Source organism: Chrysemys picta, chromosome 14 (assembly GCF_011386835.1).
Source record: "Chrysemys picta bellii isolate R12L10 chromosome 14, ASM1138683v2, whole genome shotgun sequence".
In the NCBI taxonomy this organism is placed as follows: domain Eukaryota; kingdom Metazoa; phylum Chordata; order Testudines; family Emydidae; genus Chrysemys; species Chrysemys picta.
This window is the reverse complement of record NC_088804.1, coordinates 38,023,369-38,046,312: the sequence shown is the minus strand read 5'-3', so window position 1 is coordinate 38,046,312 and position 22,944 is coordinate 38,023,369. Positions and strand designations below refer to the sequence as shown.

The 22,944-nt window shown below is 44.7% G+C and overlaps 1 protein-coding gene across 7 annotated transcripts; it reads right to left on the bottom strand.

The window, feature by feature from the left end:
- Positions 1 to 468: 468 nt before the first annotated feature.
- MTHFSD (methenyltetrahydrofolate synthetase domain containing) lies at positions 469 to 21,795 on the bottom strand. Of its 7 annotated transcripts, none has more exons than XM_042852110.2 (8): positions 21,698 to 21,795; positions 20,886 to 20,989; positions 19,238 to 19,351; positions 18,168 to 18,281; positions 14,329 to 14,419; positions 13,513 to 13,625; positions 12,699 to 12,824; positions 469 to 2,319 (listed from the first exon to the last, which is right to left on the bottom strand). In XM_042852110.2, the coding sequence occupies exons 1-8, from the start codon at positions 21,699 to 21,701 to the stop codon at positions 1,792 to 1,794; spliced, it is 1,194 nt and encodes a 397-aa protein (XP_042708044.2). In that variant the 5' UTR covers positions 21,702 to 21,795; the 3' UTR covers positions 469 to 1,791. The 7 variants fall into 7 exon arrangements, with proteins under 7 accessions (XP_042708044.2, XP_023961294.2, XP_005292338.4 ...); XM_024105526.3 differs by lacking the exon at positions 19,238 to 19,351 and adding an exon at positions 19,074 to 19,187 and having other exon boundaries at positions 21,698 to 21,793; XM_005292281.4 differs by having other exon boundaries at positions 21,611 to 21,730.
- Positions 21,796 to 22,944: the final 1,149 nt, after the last annotated feature.

Genomic DNA, 22,944 nt, shown 5'->3' with positions numbered 1-22,944 from the left:
TTTTGCTTGCATGGCCAGTTGGGCAAAGATAAGTGCTTTGCAGCGTTTTAGCTTTAATTCACCCTGAGGAGCATTGACAATAATTCTGAGTTTGAGGAACAGTCATCACTCGAGAGCATAATTTTATTTCTTCAGAAGCCTCTCCTTTGTTTGCCCTGCAAAAAGTTAAAGCAATGCTTTCTTTGAGCTCTTATGCAGACAGCTTTGAGAACGTTTTCTTTAATACTGCATGAAAGGTCTTCCCCACTTGAAGCATAATAATGTGCTTAAAATATACTTAGTAATACCCTCTGGCTAAGAAAAATGTTTCCAACTCCTATACTTAAAAAAAGAAAATATCCATTTAGAAGCTTATTTTGACTTTTTGCCCAGGATCAATTGCAAAGTGCTTCTGTTTAGAAAGGATAGTTCAGCCAAAATTCAACTTGTTTTTCAGGACTAAGGAACTTACAAAAAATAAAAGCCATATTAAATAAATCATAATTCTGCTTTATTCCGTAAAAGTATGTGTGTGTATGCGTGTACAAGCTAGCACCTCCCCGTCAGGAAAATTTTCCTGTAGCACTCCGTACTCAAACCCATATCTGGCATCATGGTTACAAAGGAAGATTGCACTGCTGTAATAAGAAGGCACAGAATGAATACGCTGTGCTGATACCTTGGTAACTTTTCAAATAACTTTATGCCTAATCAATTTCCACCAGTATTTGCAGTAGAGGCCCTGAATCTTCTCTCCCTTACATCAGTTTTACACTAATATAACTCCATTCACGTCAGAGTTGTGCTTAATTTACATCAGCAGCAGTGAGAGAAGAATCAGGCCCACTGGTCTTGAAAATAATCACATACTACATACCAATCTACCCATGAAAAAGGCACCTAAAATAGCCGGAAAGAAAAGCGATATTCATCTGATTTCCCAGACCAGAATAAAATGTACAAAATTGAGAGAGAGTTACGAGAGTGACCCCTGTGGGGTGCTCAGTGCTGTTATTTTCAGATGAAGTCGACAGGTGCTGACGATGCTCAGTACCAGAGATGGTAAAAAAAACAAAAAACAACCACCACACAAACAAACCAAAACAAACACCTCCCCCTCCCCCACGAATCACAATCCATCCAATGGCATTGAAAAATTGCTTTTCAACAAAACATTTCTGTGAATTTTTTTCCATCTCTCACAAAATTTTGTTGCAAACCTCAAAAAGCCTTTTTTGGGAGAGTGTGTGTGGGGGGAGTAGAGGGGTGTGGGGGCAGTTTTCCTAGCCAGCTGTCCTTTGTACCTCACAGGATCGGGTCCTGTCTGGCAAGTGTTGCATCCCACAGACTAGATTTTCAAAAGCTCACCTCTAAATGTGTGTGCACAGCTGTGCAGGTACATTTCCCTGGCCAGCACCGATGACAGAATATAGGCATCTGGCTAGAATTGTGGGTACACAGATTCCTTGGAGCAGTTTTCCAAACAGGGCTTGTGTGCAAACGAATGTGGATGTGTGTACAATGACACACCTATCTAGTGCACAACTACTGGCACCTGAAGACATAAACTGAGTAACTGTATGCCGAAAGGGCCAATTTGTCATCTGCATAGGCAAATACTTGATTTGCATGAACATTTGTAGAAACAGTCAGCAAATCAGCCGTGCAACTGCATGCCCAATCTGCTAGAAAAGCTGGCTTTTAAATTCTATTGTTGGATCCTGTTTAGTCCACAAAGTTAGAGACTGTGCTGAGATCCTTGAAAAACTAGGTTGGATTCTTGATGAGCAATGAAGATATACCTAATTTTTTCTATTCAGACTTGTTTCTCTGTCCATTGATTTCTACTTGCCCTTTGTTTCTCTGGTTCTTGGCCATCTCAACTCGCAAAGTCTGACCCCTGAGGCTTAAGCCTTTCAAAGAGGCTACAACACTCTCAGCAGTCATTTTATCCGTGTAATCAAGAAAAGCCCGGCCCTGTGCTCCTTGCCAACTGAGCCGCAACGGGGATGCATGGAATTCTCGTAAAGCACTTTTTAACTCACTCACTCTTGTGCCTGGAGGTATATTACCTACATAGACAGTGGTGAGTGCACCATGTGTCTCTGATTTGGTACTTAAAGAATCATTTCCAACATGATGCTGTCCAATTTGGGCCGAGGTGGACTCAGTTTGCAGTTTTGTATTTCCAGTCTTGGCATTTTCATCGGAGTCTGCTGGTTTCCTGGCGTTTGGAAAGTCTGGATGTTCGTCTTTCAGGATAACATCTTTGCCTGCCTGCTTCTCTCTATAGCGAAGATTCTTTAGGATTGGGATTCTTTCCAGCATCTCGTAGCTGATCTAAAAAATTAATAGAAACAAGTTTGAGGGTGTTTTTTTTAAATTAACCCAACATATAAGGTCAGATCAGACTGTGATCTCGTTTTGTCATCATCCTTCAAAGTGCCCAGAGCATTCAACAAACTTTACTAACTGTGTGGCTGACTTCTGAAGTTACTCCATAAACATACGTGGCAGGGCAACAAAAAACACTAGTCACTATGCAGGCTGCACAATGCAGATCCAGCAGAAAATAACCAACCAACCCAGAGCTACTGGACTTTGGAATTTGCTGACTCGTGCATGTTCGGATTTGCAACCTTAATGTTGCATCAATACAAGATTCTGCATATGACATATATTATGTGTGTTAAAAATCTAACACGGACTGCATCCCCCATGCTTCCCTCATGGAAATTGGCCAAAACTGTGTTAACGTTTTTCTCTGACAAGTCGCCTGGCCCTGCCCCCAAAATTTCCCTTCCATCATTTCTCCCCATCACAGGCACAGCCCCCTTTCTGTTGCACTCTGAGTGGCCTCACGTGTTTTCCTCTCCCCATCCCTCTCAAAGTCAGTGGGGTGGGGATGGTCTTCTCCTTCCCTGCCAGGATCTTTAGGGGCAGCTGGGCTTTAGAAAGAGCCCTGCTCTCTCTCCATCATGCCCCAGTTATCATAATCCTCATCAGCAGAGATCCAGGAAAGACTCTTATTCTCACTGCTGAATGCTACTAGTCTGGGCCATGAAAGGGCCTAGGCTGCAGCCCACGACTTATAGGAAACTCAAGAACTCCCTAGTTACTGTATAACCTGGCTGGGCTCTCAGCCTCTGAACTGTAGCAAAGCCATTGCAGTAGCTGGAAGGAAAAGGGGCATTGCTTGCACGGCTGTTGATGAGGTTGTGGACAAGCAAGAAGTTTACCTTCCAGGAGATCTGCCCCCCAAAATTAATGGGGTGCCAGGACACCTTGTTGACTCCACCTCAGTGAACTTCAAGGGAAAAAGGGCCAGCCAGCTGCCAAGAAGTTGCTGGTGGTAGATGAGAGCAGGTGGGGCACCAAGGCCCATCTAGGGTATAGCAGAGGCAATTCAGCAGAGGTCTCTCCAGTGTTTGCACATGCCTCTGCAGGGTTTCAGGTTTGTGAACCTCAAAGAGTTTTACTTTCAGGCTCAGACCAAAAGTCAGGCCTGGTTTCCTCTTGTTTCGGCCTAATAGTTCATATATGACCCAGTGACAGAATGAGAACAATTAGTTTAAAACAGAGGCTGCCTCCATTCTGGCCCCACATGGGTCGGGAGTAAAAGGTGCTGGAATTGGGCCCTGTAGTGGGGCAGTTACCCTGCTCTGGTGGACAAGGCTAGGCTGATTGGGGAAGCAGCCACAGCTGGGGCCACGCCCAATCAGTCCACAGCTGGCCCTATAAAGGGGCTGTGAGCCAGGAGCTGATAGTCTCTCTCCAGCCTTGGAGGGAGAAGGATCTAACTGCCTGGGAGGAAAGGGTACCTGAAGCGGAGCAGGGCTGGGGAAAGGCAAGAGGAGCTCCAGCCTGGCAACTCCCCAGGCTGCAGGTCTTGTTAAAGGCCCAAGGCAGGTACTGGGGCTAAAGAGGTGTAACGTGGGGATGGGCAGAGGAAGCTGGTCCAACCCCCTTGCTGATGATGAGTGGCCATTATGGATTGCAGTTAGCCCCAGTGAGAGGGGGCTAGATGACAATTGGCAGTAGACACTGAGGCAAGGTGGGCTTAGGGGATGGGGGTTCCCCTGGGAGGGGAGACCCAGAGTGAGGGGGTACTGCTGGGGCAGAACCCCAAGGTAAAGGGCAGTGGGGTCTGAGGGGGATATGAGGGCTTGAGGCAGGTGAGACACCGGCCAGTAGAGGGTGCTCTGAGGCTGGAAAAGAGCTAATTCCCAGATGACCAGCAGGAGGCGCCGCGCCAGTGAGTCTCGACCTTGCTACAGGCCCTTAACAAGTAAACTTTTTTTTTTTAACTCTACCGTAATTCTTCTAGAATCTAACACAAGCTGGCAGTTCAGAGATGTACATGTTTACATGGGAGCCTTAGCACTCTGAAAGGTACATGCCATTTTCCTATTTTGATGAGTTATGACAGCTGATCCTGGGAGAGATGCATTTTTCTCCACCAAATACTTTCAGATTGCTGAAACGGACAGCAGCTTCCCCTGAGCCGGGCAATATGACATTAGACAAATGGCTGAAGCCATCTTACTATGTTTTTCCTGGCCAACAATTAGGAACATTTGTTGTCCTCTGTCAAGTTTCCATGTGAAATGCAAGCTCTATGCTAGTTAAACCAAACAGGAAAAACATTTTTCTACACTCATGTAACTAATTGCTCCTGTACTCAGAAACAAGCCCAGCCAATTACGAACCAACTGTACAGTTTCTTTCACCCTAAAGTCAAACTTTGCTCAAAACATACATCCAGAAGCTTTATTTAGAAAGATCAACACTACCAAGGGCAAACCTTCACCTCTTCACACAACCTGCGTACATGGGATGGGCACTGGGATGGGCAAAGAGTTCCCAGGCCCTTCAGGACACTCTGTGAACAAGACCAAATTAAAGCAACCCAGAGCCATGGGGATACCCCCCCCCCCCAAAGGGGACATCCCCGCCGGTTGCCAGGACCAACCCCCAGCTCTGACGTGGCCCTAGCTCTCCTTGGGGGGGGGGGGGGGGGGGCAACAGGTTTCAGAGTTAAAATTAAATGGGGCAGTTCATATCTTTTGGCTGACTGCAAACTCCGGGAGGCACCAGTTATACTCGGGTGAGGTTTTCAAGCTTCTCTTTGTTTCCATGAGAGAAACTTTCTTTTTCAAATGAACCCTGGGATTCTGAATTCATCAAGTGACTGGGCTGTAGTACCCATGCCTTAGTACAATGGACACTACAGAGTATTCCCTACAGCTTCCCCCTTGCACCAGTAGATCTCACACTGGTGATAAGCTCATCTAGGAGATCTCAGTGTAAGTGAGACAAGTGCTCATAGCTGAAAATCCACCCTGTCCTGCCCCCCCAACCACCCTTCCTACTTGTGATGCATACCTAACAACGGCTCCCCATATCCTACTACCCCTCCACCCCTGCCCCTGCCAAAGAACCACCCTCGTTCCGCTGCCCATTTCATGCCCATGACGGGAGCAGGGCAACACAATCTGCCCAACGGATGTAGTCCTAATCCTATGGGAGTCTTGCTGGTCACTTCAGGGAGAGTGCAACCAAAATTTCTAACTCCTCCACCAAAAAAAAAGAAAAGAAAAAGAGGCAGTTTGGGGTTTCAGTGTATGCATCCAACAAACCCATTTGTGGAGCGGCTGGGTGGCTAGGGAGGAGAAGGGAAATAAGCTGTTTGCTCGGTTGTAAAATACCAAAGAACTCTTCTGCAGTAGGACAATGTGTTGCTAATTATAATCATGCAAAAGCTACTTTTGTCTCGAGGGCTGCAGTGATTTGTCTGGAAGTGGAGGGAATCCACGTACAGTCTCCTCCTCCATGCTGTCCATTTCCTGGTTTGACACGTGCAGGAACTTCCCAGCCTCATCTAGTGGTTAAAGCACAGAACTGAGACTTGGGTTCTACTTGGATGGCCACTGGCTCGGTAGGTGGTCTGGGTAAGTCATTGAATCTCCCTCTGTAAAATGGTGATAATTTATTCACCTGAGATCTCTCTGCGTCATGGGCATGCAAAAAAGGGGGCAAGCAGGGTCCCAGTCACCCCCTCCAGTCAGGGGGGGCACAGAACTGCTCCGGGGCAAGGAGAGCGAACTCCTCGGGCCAGGGCAGGGGATGCCAGCTCCTCTGGCCCTGGGCCCGCGGGGGCGGATTCAGCTCTTCCAGCTGCTGGGGGAAAGTGAGCGCCACCAGCTGCAGGGGGATGGGGAAGAAGGGGAACCAGCTCCTCCGGCCCTGGGGCTGTGGTGTTCAGAAGGACTAGCGAGGGGACAGACTGGAACGGGGGCTGAATGGGTGTGAGGGTGCAGAGACATGGGGATGGGGGTAATGAGTGCAGGGCCATATGGGAACAGGGGGCAGGGGAAGCAGGACCACATGGGAATGGGGACGGCTGAGTGGGGGTGCAGGGCCACATGGGGACAGGAGCAGATGTGCCTGACTAACCCCTAGCCTCTCCCAGGGTCTGCATGAGGGAGGCTCCCCATCCCCTAACAATCCCTCCCCACTCTCCATCCCCAAAAACCTGTTCCATACTTCTTCCACTGTCACCCAACAACCCTCCACTTTCACTTTCCAGCAATTACTTCCCTCTCCCTCAGCTCTTCCATTACCCTTGACTCCCCCAAGCCTTTGCACTGCTTCCAAGGGGTGCAGGAAATACATTTTTATATTGTAGCTTAAATGATTTCTTACTCAAAGTTCTGTATAAATATGCCTAGTAAGGAATCTATTTGTCAAAAAACATTTCCTCAATCTTTTTTGTTGTCTGTATTGTTACAAACATTCTTGTGGATGGATATTTTGAAATTAATTATGAAAATAATTGAAACTGGCATAATTACATTGTTATTTTGACAAATAAAATATGCAGAATTTTAAAATATTGTGCGCAGAATTTTTATTTTTTTGGCACAGAATTCCCCCACCAGTAAATTTTGCTAAGGGACAGATTTACAAAGTAATTAGGTGCCTAAGGATGCAGCTAAGTGCCTATTAAATGTGTTAGTGCCAAACTCCCAGTGAACTCCAGTGGGAGTTAAGTGTTTAATGGAATTTTCAGAAGCACCTAATATGATTAGATTCCTATCTGGAATTTTAGGTACCTAAATACCTTTGTAGATCTGGCCCTAACTGCCCAAACAGATTCCTCTGAAGGTACTAGAAAATGGAAAGAACAACATTGCACCAAGCACTGCCCCGCCCCTTCCCCTTTTGGAGGTCGCAAAACCTGCTAACATCTAGCAGTGGAGAAAAGGAAGCAAAGGTGGCTGATGCATAGAAACCCATACAACTGATAGCTGTGGATGCTATTCCAAAATACACTCAGCAAAGGAGATCAGTGAACCACACAGCAATGGTAGCAGGGCAAGTAGCAATTTCTAGCCATTTCATTGGCTCAACAAGGTACTTAAGTGTTGTCCAAAGCCTTACGCATTAAGTACTTCAACTAGAGTCTGATCTCATTTAGGTTCCATCCTACACCACTGTAGCAAATGGCAAAACGCTCATTGACTTTAATGGTGCAGGATCGGACCTTTACATTGGCGCTGAGGGAGTTACACCAGTGCACACTGGGATCAGAATCTGGCCCACATCCTTTATAGCAGAGCTTCCCAGTGATAGCAAGGTGGTGGGGAGACGACTTTGTACAATGTGCCCATTTGACATTACTGTTCATTTCTGATTCAGAAGCAGGCTGTCCCATATTGTAGGGCTATTTCTGTCCTCAGTTACATTCTCTCTTGCCCCCAACCTTATACCAAGTTCCCCCTCCCCAATCCCACAATTTGTTTATTTAGCAGGAACCCTTTTGCTGTTTCTGTCAGGCTTTGTCTACACTGGAACTTCGTCGGCAAAACTTTTGTCTTCAGGAGTGTTAAAAAAAAACCACCCCCCCCGAAGGACAAAAGTTTACTGACGAAAAGCACTTTGTCGGCAGGAGCGCTCTCCTGCTGGCAAAGCTGCCACCGCTTGTTGAGGGTGGAAGGTTTTTGTCGGCGGGAGAGCTCTCTCCCGCCGACAAACAGCGGCTACACTGTGTGCCTTTTAGCAGCACGGCTGTGTTGCTAAAAAGTGTGTAGCGTAGACACAGATTCTCTCTCAAACTCTCAACAACAGAAGCATAAATACGTTCTAAATCTTTTGTTTTTAAAAAAGCCAAATGAAATTGCTGTTTTGCACTAACTATTCTCATCTCCCCCTCCACTTCCCCAAATATATATAATTATATTAATTACTCTGGTTATTTTGTGCTTTTAAAAAAAAAAAAATGCAAAGAACTGTGACAGACTGACAAATACCTAGTCACAGATCCCAGCTGCCACCAGGAAAAGTGTTACCTCATGCATTTAGGGTTCTCCTCAGAGACACGGGGCTAGATTTTCAAAAGAGCTAACAGCTCCCATTGTGGCATTTAAATAAGTTGCCAGGTTTTCAAGAGGGATCAGCTCCCATGTCAGCACCTGAATCAGATGGCTAAACTTCTCAGCTCCTAGCAGCTTCCCTTGTTTTCCAAAGGGGCTGTGTATAAAGAGAGAGCTAGACAAGAAGTTACTGCTGACTAAGCATTCCTAGAGCACCTAGCACTATAGACAGGACAGTGTAGGGCTGATTCTGTTCATACTTACACTGGTGTAAGTCAGAAGTGGCTTCTTTGAAGTGAATAATGCTACATTCGTGTTAAACTGGTGTAAGTGGAGGAGAATTGAGCCATATTGTACCTACTGTATACCGTCAGGCACTACTAAAGGAGCCAAAAGTCTTTCAAAGACATTGAATGATCATTTCTGTGATACCAATCCCAGCATTTCGTTATGTTTTCCTTGCATGCAACACATTTGTTTTCATTACAACAAATATCTTGGCCACAACCACAAACCGTGTTGCAGAACGCAGGCTGTGGTGAAAATCTGTTGGGCCAGGTATTCAGCTGGTATAAATTGGTATCATTCATGGAGCAATGCCAATTTACACCAGGTGAGACTCTGAATCATTACTTTTTCCTCCACTTTTCCAATAATCAAAGTGGTAAGAAACCCTGAAACCTGTTTGAGCATTGCATTTAACTTTAATTTTTGTGGTGTGCATTGTTTGACACACACGTTTCACATCCTGTCTCTCAATTTTAAGAGCATGCACAGTGTATGAATGCTGAAAACAGAGGTGTTTGCTAACAGCTACTCGCTTAACAGCTTCTCACCAAATTAAGGACATCTCCCAGGGCAATGCTTAGCCATAACCTAGTGTTTGCAAGCAGGAATACCCTACTTTATATAAACCCTTAAGCCATTGTTGTCTTTGCTTGAGCAAGCCACGTTTCTGAAGGGTGAACTTTTGTTACAAGGCAATTTACACATCTCACAGACATCCCTTACTAAATACACTTAAACTACATTCCATTGACAAAACATCCTGTTTAGAAGATGAGTCTTTTATCCACTACCTCTTGGCTAATTTATTTTTGCTCAGAGATACAGGAATGCAATGGCAAAGCCAGGATTTGAAGGAGGAGAAAAGGATGTAGGATTGGGAGTCATGAGCTTATGGACAAACTCTTAAATAACCACAACAAAATCCTGTAGTTTTAAGATCTGCAGATTAACTAGACCTCCCAGCTCTGAGACACTGTGTGTAGCAGTTATTCACAGGGAAACGCCCATAATGACAAGATAACAAAAACACGTACGCATGTTACTTTGTTCCCAGTGAATTAAAACCTGGAAATCTGTTGTCCTTTTAGTTCTTTAGCTGTACCAGAAACATGGATGATTGGTACCACGCTGAGGAACAGAAATCTAAATATTCCTCTCCCCTCCCTGGATCTCATTCATGTCTTAACAGCACAAGTACTGATGATGTGTTAGGGAAGGGTAATATTACCACCACTGAATCGTAGGTGGTACAACTATACAAGCAGTAGCATTTCAGTACAGTGTGTCTTCAATATCTTCACAAGTCCCTTCTTGTCCCACCATCCCCATGTCCAATGCAATCTTTTCCTGTGTCATTTCAAGTCCATCTGACCTCAGTTGTTAGCGCTTCAGGACAGGGACTCTGGTCAAAGCTATCAAGGTTGGGTCCTTATTAAAATTTAGGTTCCTAAACAAGGGCTGGCTCCTGCAAGATGCTGAGCGCTCCTGGGAGGTGGGGAGTCAATGGGAGAAGGATATTCAGTATCCTGGGAAAGTGAGCCTTAAAACTGGCCTGATTTTCAGAGAAAATGAGCACTTCAAAATCTCTCTGAAATCCATGTGAGCTGTGGGAGCTCAACACCTTTGAAAATCAGGTCACCTTTATTTAGGTGCCCAAATATGGGCAAGAAGCCTACATTCAAGAACCAGCTTAGAAAATTGCGGCCGTCATTTCTGTTTTGCCTCAAAAACAACAAACCTCTATGACACAGCATACATAACAGGTAGGGTGTGTGTGTGTGTGTGACACTAAAACTCCCCCCCGCCCCTTCTTCTAGCTCTTCGGTTATGAATAAACAGGAAAAAAAATTGGTAGAATTAGGGCCTAATCCAAAGCCAACTGACGTCAATGAGAGTCCTTCCACTGACTTCCTTGGGCTTTGCATCAGGCACTAATTGCCGTTCTACTGAAAACATTCCTAATAGATGTATGTTAATATGTGGTGAAAACGATACAGTCCATGCTTAACACATGAGAGAAGAGACACAAACAGTAATAATACAGTCAAATCAAGCAATGATCATAGAATATCAGGTTTGGAAGGACCTCAGGAGGTCATCTAGTCCAACCCCCTGCTCAAAGCAGGACCAATCCCCAGCTAAATCAATGATGGGAAAACAGGTAAGCACACCCAAGTGTGAACACCACCATTGAAAATAAAATGGTTTCTGACACAGCATAGGAATAGTATGGGTTGGGAAAATATGTCTGAGCAAGTTACAAATGTGAACAGATGGAAGTGCCTTAAGTGCTGGTAAGCCTTTGTCCCAAGCGCTGTTATATGGCTGGTCTTTAATCTCTCTCTGATAAGTGAAGAAAAGAGAAGAAATGAAAAGACCACATCCATTTTGATACACTGGTTAGTTAGAGACTAACCTCGTCTGTGAGAGTGTCAAAAGCAGCACAAAGATTAAAGGACTTTTCAAGAGATTTTGTCTTCTCCAGACCTTTGCAGATTTAGCTGGCGAAGGGAAGTGGAGAGAAATGTTAGCAAGGTAATTTATTGAGGCTGAATTCCGACATGAAGGGAGAACGTGATCAAAGCCATGCTGGCAAGATGGATGGGGCACAAGAGCTGGGACTTCAAACAATTCCGTTAAATGAGCTTGAGTATAAGAAAATCTCCATGTGAAATATTTCAATTATGAAATGCACTAACACAAAAGGAGCTCTCATTAACTCACCCACAACCAGGTTAGAATACTCCTCCGTGATAGAAAAATAAATAGAGAGGGTGGAGTTATTTACTGCAGATAAGTTACTTTACAAATTTAGCCCTTTTTTCGGTTTGCAAAGTGTTTGCCAACTGATCCTGGCTTCTACAAAAGTACTAATTTCTTACAAGTATTTCCTGGATAGTTTATGCAAACAACAATTTGCTATTCATTATCTGTAGTGTGCAAATCGCCACTTAAGGCATATGGTGTTGTTTCTGCTGACTTGAGAAAGACAAGATGGGTGAGGTAATCGCTTTTATTGGACCAACTTCTGGTGGTGAGAGAAGCAAGCTTTCAAGGTGACACAGACCTCTTCTCCAGGTCAGATGACTTAAGACTTTTAAAGAGGAAAACAATAAAAATCAGATTATAAATAAAGCCCTTTCCAATATGAACTTTCAGACAAAATCATTCGTGTGAACATTTGTGAAACTGTTTGGATTTGTGAACGTCTCTGTGAAAAAAGTGGTGATCATCCAAATTAACAATCAACCAAAATAACTCCAGCAGCGCGGATGCATCATGTTGATGCATGAAAGTATTTAGAAATCCCTTCCTGCACTATTCAACAAGCTCGATCTATATATTTTAAAATAAATCCCACACTTAACCACTAGCAGCAATGCAAAAACCAACGTCCCTACCACTAATTCATAAAACATACACTTACTTTTCCTGCGAAGATGGCCTGGCAGACACTCCTCTCTGGATTTATGGCATGAAGCTCTCCCTGCTGCATTGTCTCATGAAAAGGAACAGAATCCACTTCAACAAGTATTCATGAGGCAAGACGTACTCTGTGGGGCAGATCCTCGGATGCTGTCAGTTGTCATAGCTTTACTGCATTCTGCAGCTCTATGACAATTTAAGCCATCTGAGAATCTGTCCCCATATGATGCAACCTGAAATCTACACGATAGGACACCTCACCTGCAAATACATGTCTCGTTTTTGCCACTATCATTTACAACAACCACACAGACACCTGAAAACAATGTGTCTTTGCTTATTTCCATTTTCCAAACATGTCCCTCACCTTCCTAGTGTTTCTAATACAACAGACGGCAACCTGATTCCACTTTCTTTACTTGTTTTTATTTCATCACCACTATCGGGAGGCCACGGGAATGTTCACACTGGCTATATACAGAGTTTGTTAGTTGGAGATGCAGTTTTCATAGATATTCAGAGGATACATATTCCAGAAGGATTAATGATGTACAGACGGAGAAGGTACATCATTAGTTTCAGAAGCAAGCATTTGGTACCAATAAATCATCGTTAGCAGAAGTAGCCTACCTTATGCCATATTATTCCTTGTGGTTTTGGTCGTTTGCAGCCTGTTTTAATGGTTCTTGTTGGAGTGAGGATGTAATCCACAGTTAAATCATGGTCATCAAGCAGCTCTTCTGCAATGTCAACCACCTACAACCGGAGGGAAGAGAAATTTGGTAAGTAATTAAAACAACCCCACCAGAACTGTGACTTCGCATGGAAAGTTTCATTCCAGACAGCTTCCCAGATACCCAAAATCTCTCACTTAAGATGACAAGATAAGCAGATTACACTGAAACAACCCCAGATCTAGACACAAGTCAGTCCTGCTCTGCAACTACTTAACAACTGTTACAACTGGGTTGAACTGAAAAATTTGTTTGGGGTTGTTCCAAAGCTTACATTTTGGGGGATTTCCTCGCCGAAATAAGAAACTGAAAAAATATTGTTTCATTCGAACTGAAATAGTATTTTTGTTTTGGTTTATTGCTTTGTTTTGGGGTGCCTTTTACCTTATTTTAATTTTCTAAAGGCATTAAGCTAGATTTCGGAAACAAAATGTTGGTTTGAAATGAAAAGTTGAAATGTCTCCTTCTGAAAAGGTCGAAACGAAGCGTTTTGACTTTGACTCCTCCCTCCCCCACCCACTGCTTCATTTTTTATTCAGACGAATTTGACCTCAATTTCCAAATAGTTTCACTCATCCTGAAACGGCATTTTGGGGCAAATAATTTGTCCCCAAAATTCCATCCAGTTCTAATCTCAGCTGCTTAATACACGCCTATAATGCAAGGTACTGAATGGTTGCAGATGCGGCTTCAGAGGTTCTTCAGCTCACCTGGCAGTCATGCACGATAGTAACTACCGGGGTGTCCTCTCTGATGGCTCCCATTGACATCATCATTGCATATTCCATATCTGCAAAACCTTCCCCTTTCCCAATTCTCCAACCTAAAATGTACCAATAAAAAGCGAGCTAGTTAATTAACACTGGAGGGCAACAGAGTGCAAGAGATGGCAATAATTAAGTAGAATGCTTGTAAAAAAGGCAACAGATGTCTGGCACTTGAACCGATTCTGAGAGCCCATCTGCACCAGGCTGGATTCAGGAGTCAGTACCGGTTAACCCAAGTCTGAAGAAGACAGCTTAAAGGCTTCAGAAAGAGAGGACTGTTTTTTTTTTTTTTGCAAGTGAATGTAATGCTAATGAAAGGTCTTGCACGGACAGCTGCCATACCGAGGTCACCCCACAAATAGGTGGAGAATGGGCAGCTGCAGTGCAAGACCTTTGTGCTGCCCCCCTCACCCAACAAGCCTCTGCTTTGTCCTGGAGGAACCATCTCTACAGGGAGAGAAGATCTGCCCTCGTGACTGTTCAACTGAAAACACAATGCACCCAGAAGAACCCTGTTGAAGATGCACTGTGCACATACAACACATTGGCTGGTGTAACTCCACTATTAAACTCCCAGCAGAGGGAACAAATAGTGATGGCATCTTTGTAATGTAGACACCAGCCTTCAGAAACTGGAGTGAGACCACTAACGCTTCACATGGAAAGGGATTACCCTTAAATATAAGACAGAGAAATTGATATCCTGCTATCCCCCAAAACCTCCCCAACTCTAACATGTCTAACAACCTTTACCCCTACCTTTTTCAGAAACAGCCACCGATCCTACAACAACCAGATCCACTTGGACTTTTGCGTCCAGACCTATAGGCACACTGTAATCCTTTATCCCCTAAGAAGAAAAACATGATTTTAAGGATGTTTCACTTCCAATTCAGTAAAACATCATCATCATTAAAAATCATCAAGCCTCTTTTGCTCAAACCAAATAAATAACCAAGCTCTGAAATGTCCCTTCCCGTACACAGCCAATTATCAGAAGTCTGGGAAGTTATTCTCGAAGCATCCAGCGAGTTAGAATTCTGCACTATATTTTCGGCTAAAACGTTGACACTTTTGGCATATTTCAATAGACGCTGTGGCTTCTCAGCCCTTCTGAAAACCAAGCTAGTTACTGAGCAGCTGAAATTTGTATTTGAAACCCAACATCAGGCTCCTATTTTTGAAAATCTTGGCGGATGGCACGGAAGAGTAATGCATCGCGCCAGTCACAGAAGGATCACAAAGTGCGTTAAAAATTGTTAAATGAATCCTCACAATACATCTGTGAAATAGGGAAGTGTTAACTTCGGCTTACAAATGGGACAGCTGAAGTTTAGAGACATTACAGGCTTGTCTACATGGGGATTTATTCCTGATTAACTGTGTGTGCAGATGTAGAAGTGGCTTTAACTAAGGTGGAATAATGCAGTCTTATTTGGAATAAGGATGTCCACACACATAGGGCATCTCTACACTACAGCGGCACAATTATGGTGCTGCAGCTATGCTCTGGCACCATAGCATGGACACTTCCTCTGTGGACAGAAGGAAGTTTTCAGTCAACGTAGTTAATCCATCAGTAGCTAGGTCAACAGAACAATTCTTCCGCCGTTGGGGATTAGGTCCACATAACTACAGCTCTCAGGATTGAAACTGTTCACAGCCCTGAATGACAAAGCCAGGTCAATCTAATTTTTAAGTGTAGAGTAGGCCAGAGTTAATCAGGAATAGATAATTCGCTATCAATTCACACATTACCTTATTCTGGATTAACTTTTATGTGTAGACAAACTCTAAACTATTTTCCCCAGGTCATACAAGAAGCCTGTCTGTAACAGAGCCAAGGATAGAATCTGGATCACTTGGCTACCTGTCTTATGCATTAGCCACTAGACAGACTGTCTCTACACACTAGTTATCCCTCAATGCATGCTCCAGTATGACCCACATATTCTCCTGAACTTTCCTTCCTTGTCACATTTTGATGTCTATGAGTCAACAGTGTGCCCTTGTTGCCAAGAAGGCTAATGGCATTTTGGGCTGTATAAGTAGGGGCATTGCCAGCAGATCAAGGGACGTGATCATTCCCTTCTATTCGACATTGGTGAGGCCTCATCTGGAGTATTGTGTCCAGTTTTGGGCCCCACACTACAAGAATAATGTGGAAAATTTGGAAAGAATCCAGCGGAGGGCAACAAAAATGATTAATGGTCTGGAGCACATGACTTATGAGGAGAGGCTGAGGGAACTGGGATTGTTTAGTCTGCAGGAGAAAAGAATGAGGGGGGATTCGATATCTGCTTTCAACTACCTGAAAGGGGGTTCCAAAGACGATGGATCTAGACTGTTCTCACTGTTACCAGATGACAGAACAAGGAGTAATGGTCTCAAGTTGCAGTGGCAGAGATTTAGGGTGGATATTAGGAAAAACTTTTTCACTAGGAGGGTGGTGAAGCACTGGAATGGGTTACCTAGGGAGGTGGTGGAATCTCATTCCTTAGGAGGTTTTTAAGGTCAGGCTTGACAAAGCTCTGGCTGGGATGATTTAGTTGGGGATTGGTCCTGCTTTGAGCAGGGGGTTGGACTAGATGACCTCCTGGGGTCCCTTCCAACCCTGATATTCTATGATCTCTGATGTAATGATGTCAAGCTGAGATACCTGAAGCAAGCCCTTCTACTTCAGAGCCTAGGGTATGGAGGTACATGTCACTGCCAAATGTAATGAACAGTTTTCCCCCCCCTCTCCTCTCCACAGCATTTGTTCAAGACAGATTTCTGGAGCTATAGATACTCAGCACCTCTGAAAATCAGATCCAATGTGTCTCAACCTGGACACCCAAAAATGGGAGGCACTCAAAATGGGAGCGTTTCACTTCTTTAGTTTTGTCTTTGTTAGATATTTTTACTTCGAGATTAACTCAAGGTAATTCACATGTTTGTAAAGGATAAGGCAGACACTTGTCACACATCTGATCCAGGTGAGAAACCTTTGTTCTTTATGTTAGGTTGACACCCACAATGAAAAACAAATGTTTAAAGCCTAGCATAAAATAAGGCCAGTGAAGAATAACTCTTGGGTGAGTTTCTCCATCTGTAAAATGGAGAGAATAATATTTACTTGCCTATCTCCCAGAGATTTGCTGAGGATTGTTTGTATTGTATTCTGTGAATGCAAGGTGCATGAGACACATTACGACTTTATTCACTAGCACCTGTCTGCCTGAAAAATAGCACTGACGTGATAGAAAGGTCATAGGTCAGATATGAGACTGGGCAGCAGGTCAAGAGAAAGTTATCTTTTGAATGACATAGTACAACTTCCAACTCTTATCAGTTTTAATAAAATAACAGTCTTAAGAGAACTGTTAACAGAGACGCTCACTTTAGAGTGTCACACATTTTCAGTCCCCCAATTATATGTAGGAGTCTGTGTTTGGATTGATGGCCAATAATTTTAAATTTTTTACATTTTAAGACAATTAATTGAAAAATGCTATATTTGTTTTAAATTCTAGAAATAGGTAAAATAATACAGGATTCTGTGGCATATTCACTCAGCTATGGAATATGACATTTGTACACGAGGGGGCAGCAAAGCACCACTTTACAACAAAAAAAGATCCACTCAGAATTGTTTTTTTTCCCCCACACATCAACCGAGTGACAGAAATTAGTTAATTTGGATGCTTTTTGTTCATTTCTTTAAGAGTCAAAAGGGTAAAAGATCTGCCCTTAACCTCCCCCCCCAAAAAGTATGAACCACCATAAACATTTTATTACCCAGATTAAGCAACCAGTTTTAAACATTAAATACTCTCCCCTCTAGGTTTTCTAAGCACAAAAGTTCAACTGTGCAAGAGATGGCAGAAACAATGTATGTCAGACTGAGGTTTTTAAGTGTGTAAATACAGCCTCTGAAACTTTCTTGCGGTGATCCAGGTAAATAAAGCCATTGAGAATGAATATTTCTGCACTGAAAATCCAAAACAAAGAGCAAAGCGATGGTGCATCTCTAAATAGTTGTATGGTTCAGATGAATATGCAAAAAGTTGATGCTTATTTCAAGCTTATCCACACTTTTTGGGGAGGCAAAGCAAGGGCCGAAATCCTGTGAGCACCAGCTATCTGGTAACAGGCCTGAAACGTCCGGCTTCCGGCTAGGCTGGCATTAGCGTGAGTATAGTCTTCTGTGTGTTAGTCCCAGGCCCCAACAGGGAGTGGAGGAGTGCATGAAAGTGAAAAATAACAAGGATAAAAACATTCACTATACTTTTCTGAATCTCAACAATACATTTTGGTTCGCCTTTTCTCTTATTTGTGCTATGGTTGTGTCTAGAGGTTGGGGCCCCAACTGCGCTCATTACACATTCATCTAGCAAGAGCTAGCCCATCGCTGAGCAATTTACAATCTAAAGACACAAGACAGAAATGAAATACTATCATCTCTGTTCTTACAGAGCGGGAGCAGAGGCACGCAAAGATGAAATGGTTTGTCCAAAGCCACACAGTGAAGATCTCCCTAGCCTCAGTCCAGAATCATAACTATAAGGCCACTGCTGTGCTCTTTTGACATAGTTTCCCCCACTTCTGATACCTACTTGAGAGGTTGCACATATTCTCAGGATCTCTTTAGTTGCTCCTGGTGGTGGGACAATCTTATTAAACAGCCCAGTTCTCAGTCGCGGTGTTGGAACCAACAAAGTTTTCCTTGCCTGTGATAACAGAAACCATCAACAGTTACACGCCAGAATTAGGGGACAGGCTTATTTTTCTTTAAATATATATAAAAAAAAAATCCTTTACTGCCATGTGTTTGAGCACAAAGACCAATGCTCCTCTGGGCAAAAAATACAGAATTACTATTTGTACAAATAAATAATTCTTAATGCTTGCAAATGAAACCTTTCTAATAAGCAAGTCAATGAAATCAGAGATTATTTATTTCAAAGATGAACAAGACATTGGATGAACTAATTTAAATGTAAGATCATTCTCAACAATGACAGTGGAAGAATCTAGTTTCCGTCACGTGCTGATCCAGACAGTCAATGTGAAATGGGGCATATTGAGAGATGTTACATTAATGTTATGGATGCAATTCAACCTGGATTTATTTAAGCGTTTGCAAGTTTGTATCACGACATGACCCAAAGCCATGGGGGCTTTATGAGAGGCATTTTTATCCCACAGCTATTGTAGTAGCTGTACCCTGAAGACTTACAGCTATGCAGAGAATACTTTCATTCTGCTGTGAAAAGTGTCATGTACCAGCTAATGTATACAGGAGGGAAAGTATCTAATGGTGAGAGCAGAGGGCTGGTTTTCCTGAGTTCTATTCCAAACTCTCCCACCGACTTGCCGAGTGCCTCAGTTTCTCCATTTGTAACACTTATTTGTAAAGCTTTCATGTGGCTGGTGCCATATAAATGTCAAGAACCTTGGACAACGTGGTCTGCTCAAGCACTTGGGGTTGCATCACCCTCACTCAGGGGAGGTTCAATTACCTGTAAGGTCACTAGCCGAACTCCTTCTAGTGGTTTGTCAGGGTCCACTTTAATCTCACTTGTTCTTTTGAACACGTCAAGCTCTCGGACAGCATGGCAAGCCTGGTGAGACCCCTGCATCAATGGAACAGCCATTAAACAGGAAAAGGAATACTGGCACTTACTTCCAGGGTTAGAAAGCGAGCAGTCTTCTGGGGAGCATCAGGGTTTATTTTAATGGTCTTGGCAGTTTTGAATTCCTGTAAACCTGGGAGCCTACTTGCAGCATGCGAAGCACCCTGTTTTCATAGACAGCAGCATGTCATCAAACTGTTCACAACCTTCCAAATCCAAGAGAGGCAACTCCCACCTTCAATCAAGCAATGCAATTTAATTCCCTACTTCTAACGCTGACCCGCTGGACCAAGAATTTCTTGCTAAATTGGTGATGTCTCAAATACTCATAACCACCCAGACTAAAATCCAAGTGCCTCATGGGACTCGTTGGGTACCTGCAACTCTTGCTCCCATTGATAATCACTAGCGGGTACTCAACTGGCACCTTGTAGTCCACCCCAAGTAAGGGCTAGCGCCAGCGATGCTACCCCAGAAGCAGAGCAGGGACTGAATTGTGCCTCAGTCCCCTTGTTTCAGGAGGAAGTAAAGCCACACCAGCCCTCTTCTTGGGGGAGTTGCTTCCCCCCTGCACCAACTCAACAGGACAGGCTGGTGCCTTGGGTTCATTCCCTGCCCACTCATTCTCCATCCACCTCTATGGGAGGGGAAGCAGTGGCTTGGTGGCAGCCATTCTCCCCCTTGTACTGTTACCCATGATACTGATAGCCCATGCGAGGAAGCCTGGGAGCTCATTACACCTACTTATTATTCCCCTGAGCAAAACTGTAGCCAGAGTTGTAACACAGCTCTTAATGTTTAGTGGCCAAATCCACTGTGCAGGTGCACTAGAGAATGGAAAGACCTTCCTCTCACTCAGTATACCAACACTGGAAGCAGACGCAATGCTACAGCCACCGCTCCCTGAGAATGACTGCACATCAAAACAACAAGTCACTGGGCAGGCTGATAGAACGGCCATGGCCCCACGCCCTTGTGCATTTTGACGCTAGTGCTGGACATGCTAGATTTTATAGGTACATTAAGTGCCACTTCTGACCACACTCCCGTTTCTCCCTGCCCAGTGACCTGGCGGCATTACGGCTGCAGCTTTCCTATGCAGAAAATATGGCTCAGCCACCACTGCCCAGTTACCTCTACACACCTGCCATCATTTACACAACCCTATTTCAGCACCACATTATAGACCGTGTGGCCTAGGGGAGAGAGCACAGGACTAGGATTCGGGGGACCTGGATTCTATTCTTGTCCCCACCGCTGGCTTGCTGGAGGACCTGGGGCAGGGCATCTCGGTGCCTCAGTTTCCCCAGCTGTAAAATGGGGTCATGATACTGACCTCCTTTGTAAAGTGTTTTGAAATCTACTGATAAAAAGCATTATATAAGAGCAAGATATTATTATCCCATTCAGCATTTAGGAATAAGAACTGTACAAAACCCCTCAAGTTTTTCAGTTATATTTGCCAATCTGATGGGTTTTCCCCCCCAATCCATCCCAGGTGCTATGGTTATTCACTAATTGTGCAGACTGTTGGGATGCATGATGGACAAACAATTTCTGATATACACCAGAATAACCCATTTGTATTTCATAAATGCAACATATTCACTTCATTTTTAAGGGTTTCCAGCCAAGAGAATGTTTTGTTTTGCATATGACAGGAATATATATTGTTCATTTCTGAAAAAACCACAATACCTTGAAATTGGGGATCCGGTGATGCACTGGTCTTGGGAAATCAGCCAGGTTATTTGCTTCCATGTAGTCCCAGATCTTCGTCCGGATATCCCATTTGGAGACACCTTACAAAAGGCAATAAGGAGCAGGAGCAGAATCAAGGCAAGGATGAATGAATATAATATACAGCAGAGTGCCAGGCCAGTGAGATAAAGGTGAGTGTTTCACCGTAACAGAGTGTGGGGGACACACTGGACAGCCACCGTGAAAGTTGCCCTTGCGTATCTCAGCTACTTCAGTTATTTCCACAGGGAAGGAAGACCGCTGAATTGCACAAAGGGCTCTATGCATTAGACAGGTTTCAGAGGGGTAGCCGTGTTAGCCTGTCTCAGCAAAAACAACGAGGAGTCCTGGTGGCACCTAAGACTACCAAATTTATTTGGACATAAGCTTTCGTGGGTTAGAACCCGGTGCATCTGATGAAGTGGGCTGTAGCCCACAAAAGCTTATGCCCAAATAAATGTGTCTCTAAGGTGCCACAAGGACTCCTCGTTGTCTATGCATTAGGGTACTGAGAAGCTTTGCACCCCCTGATCTGACCTCCGCGATCAATGTGGGGACGGAGCCCCTGCACAATTCCCTCCCCTTCAATACGGGGGCCCCCATTTCCCCTTTGTCTAGTCTCCCCCTCCCTGGGGCTATCGCCCCCCCAAAGCCCCTTCCCGGGGACTCCCGGCAGTTCCCACCAGCGCTCAGCCGCACCCCCGCCTCCATGTCCCCTGAGCAGCGGGAGACGCCGTGTGTGTCTGCCCGGTACCGCCCCCCTCCTGTACCCATCAGCTGGCGGCGCCACGTGTCTGCAGGGACTACGGCGGCCGGGAGCGGACAAGAACCCTCAGCCCGACGGATCCACACGCAGGGGGTGGGGCTGGCTTGGATCTCCAGCGAAGCGCCCCGCCCACAACCAACCCGACTGCTGGTTGCCGTGGCGCCCGGAAGCCCCCCAGCGCGCGGCGCTGCACAACCCCCCCGGGAGAGCCAGCCCCCGCCCCGCAGAGCTCACAGGCTGGGTGGGAGGCGAACCCCCGCTGAAGGGACTTGCACAAGGGCAGGGAATAGACGCTTCGTCTTCTCACTCCCACTTCTGCTCAAGCCACTGGCCCAAGGGTGTCTCCAGGGGAGCTGGGACAATGTGTATAGTGGGGGGCTGAAAGCCATTGAACCAACCTGTAAACCCTGTATATGATGGAAACCACTTCAAGCCAGGGGGTGTGTCACTGCAGCACCCTAGTTCTGGGCCGGCGCCTATGGGTGTCTCCAAGAGGGCCAAAATGTCCTTGCCAAAAACTGGGCATTTGCGAGATGCCCAGTGGCAAGAGCGTCACACGGAGCTCTTAGCAACACTAAACCCGGGCAAGGAATCCACTCCCAAGCAGTTGTGGTAAAGACAAATAGAGACACTCTCTATACAGCCCCTGCAGCGGATGAAACCTGGGCGTCAGCAATACCCGGGGTGGGGATAGTGAAACAAAAAGAGAAGCTGGCATCACCCATTGCCATTGACCAAGATGAGAGCAAATAATTGGATTTTAAAAGTTCTTTCACTCTTGATTCGCCTAGGACTCTAACCCGGCTTCCGGCAATGAGCTGTCTGAGGCAGGAAGCGTTATTATCCCCATTTCACAGATGGGGAAGTGAACAATGGGGAGATTAAAACCCTGACACTGCAGTTGTCCTCTGAATATTAAGTACATGCTTGTAAGAGTGGGAAATGGTTTACCCAACGTCACCCAGGAAATCTGTGGCAAAGCCAGGAATCAAATCCAGCTCTCCTGCTTCCGAGCCCAGCACCTCAACCACAAGGTTTTCCTTCCTCTCTTATTTCTGGCCTCTGTGAAGTAACAGCAATTTCACATTCAGCACTCAGCTGCAAAACTACCTTCACAGCAGCAAATGATAGCAGGTGGGGAAAGGGTCTGGGCTCGACTCCTTGGTGGGAGAAGAATAGGCATGCTCTTACACTCCATAAAATTAAATTGCAATTACCCCAGTGCAACTAAAATGCACAGAGGATAAAATG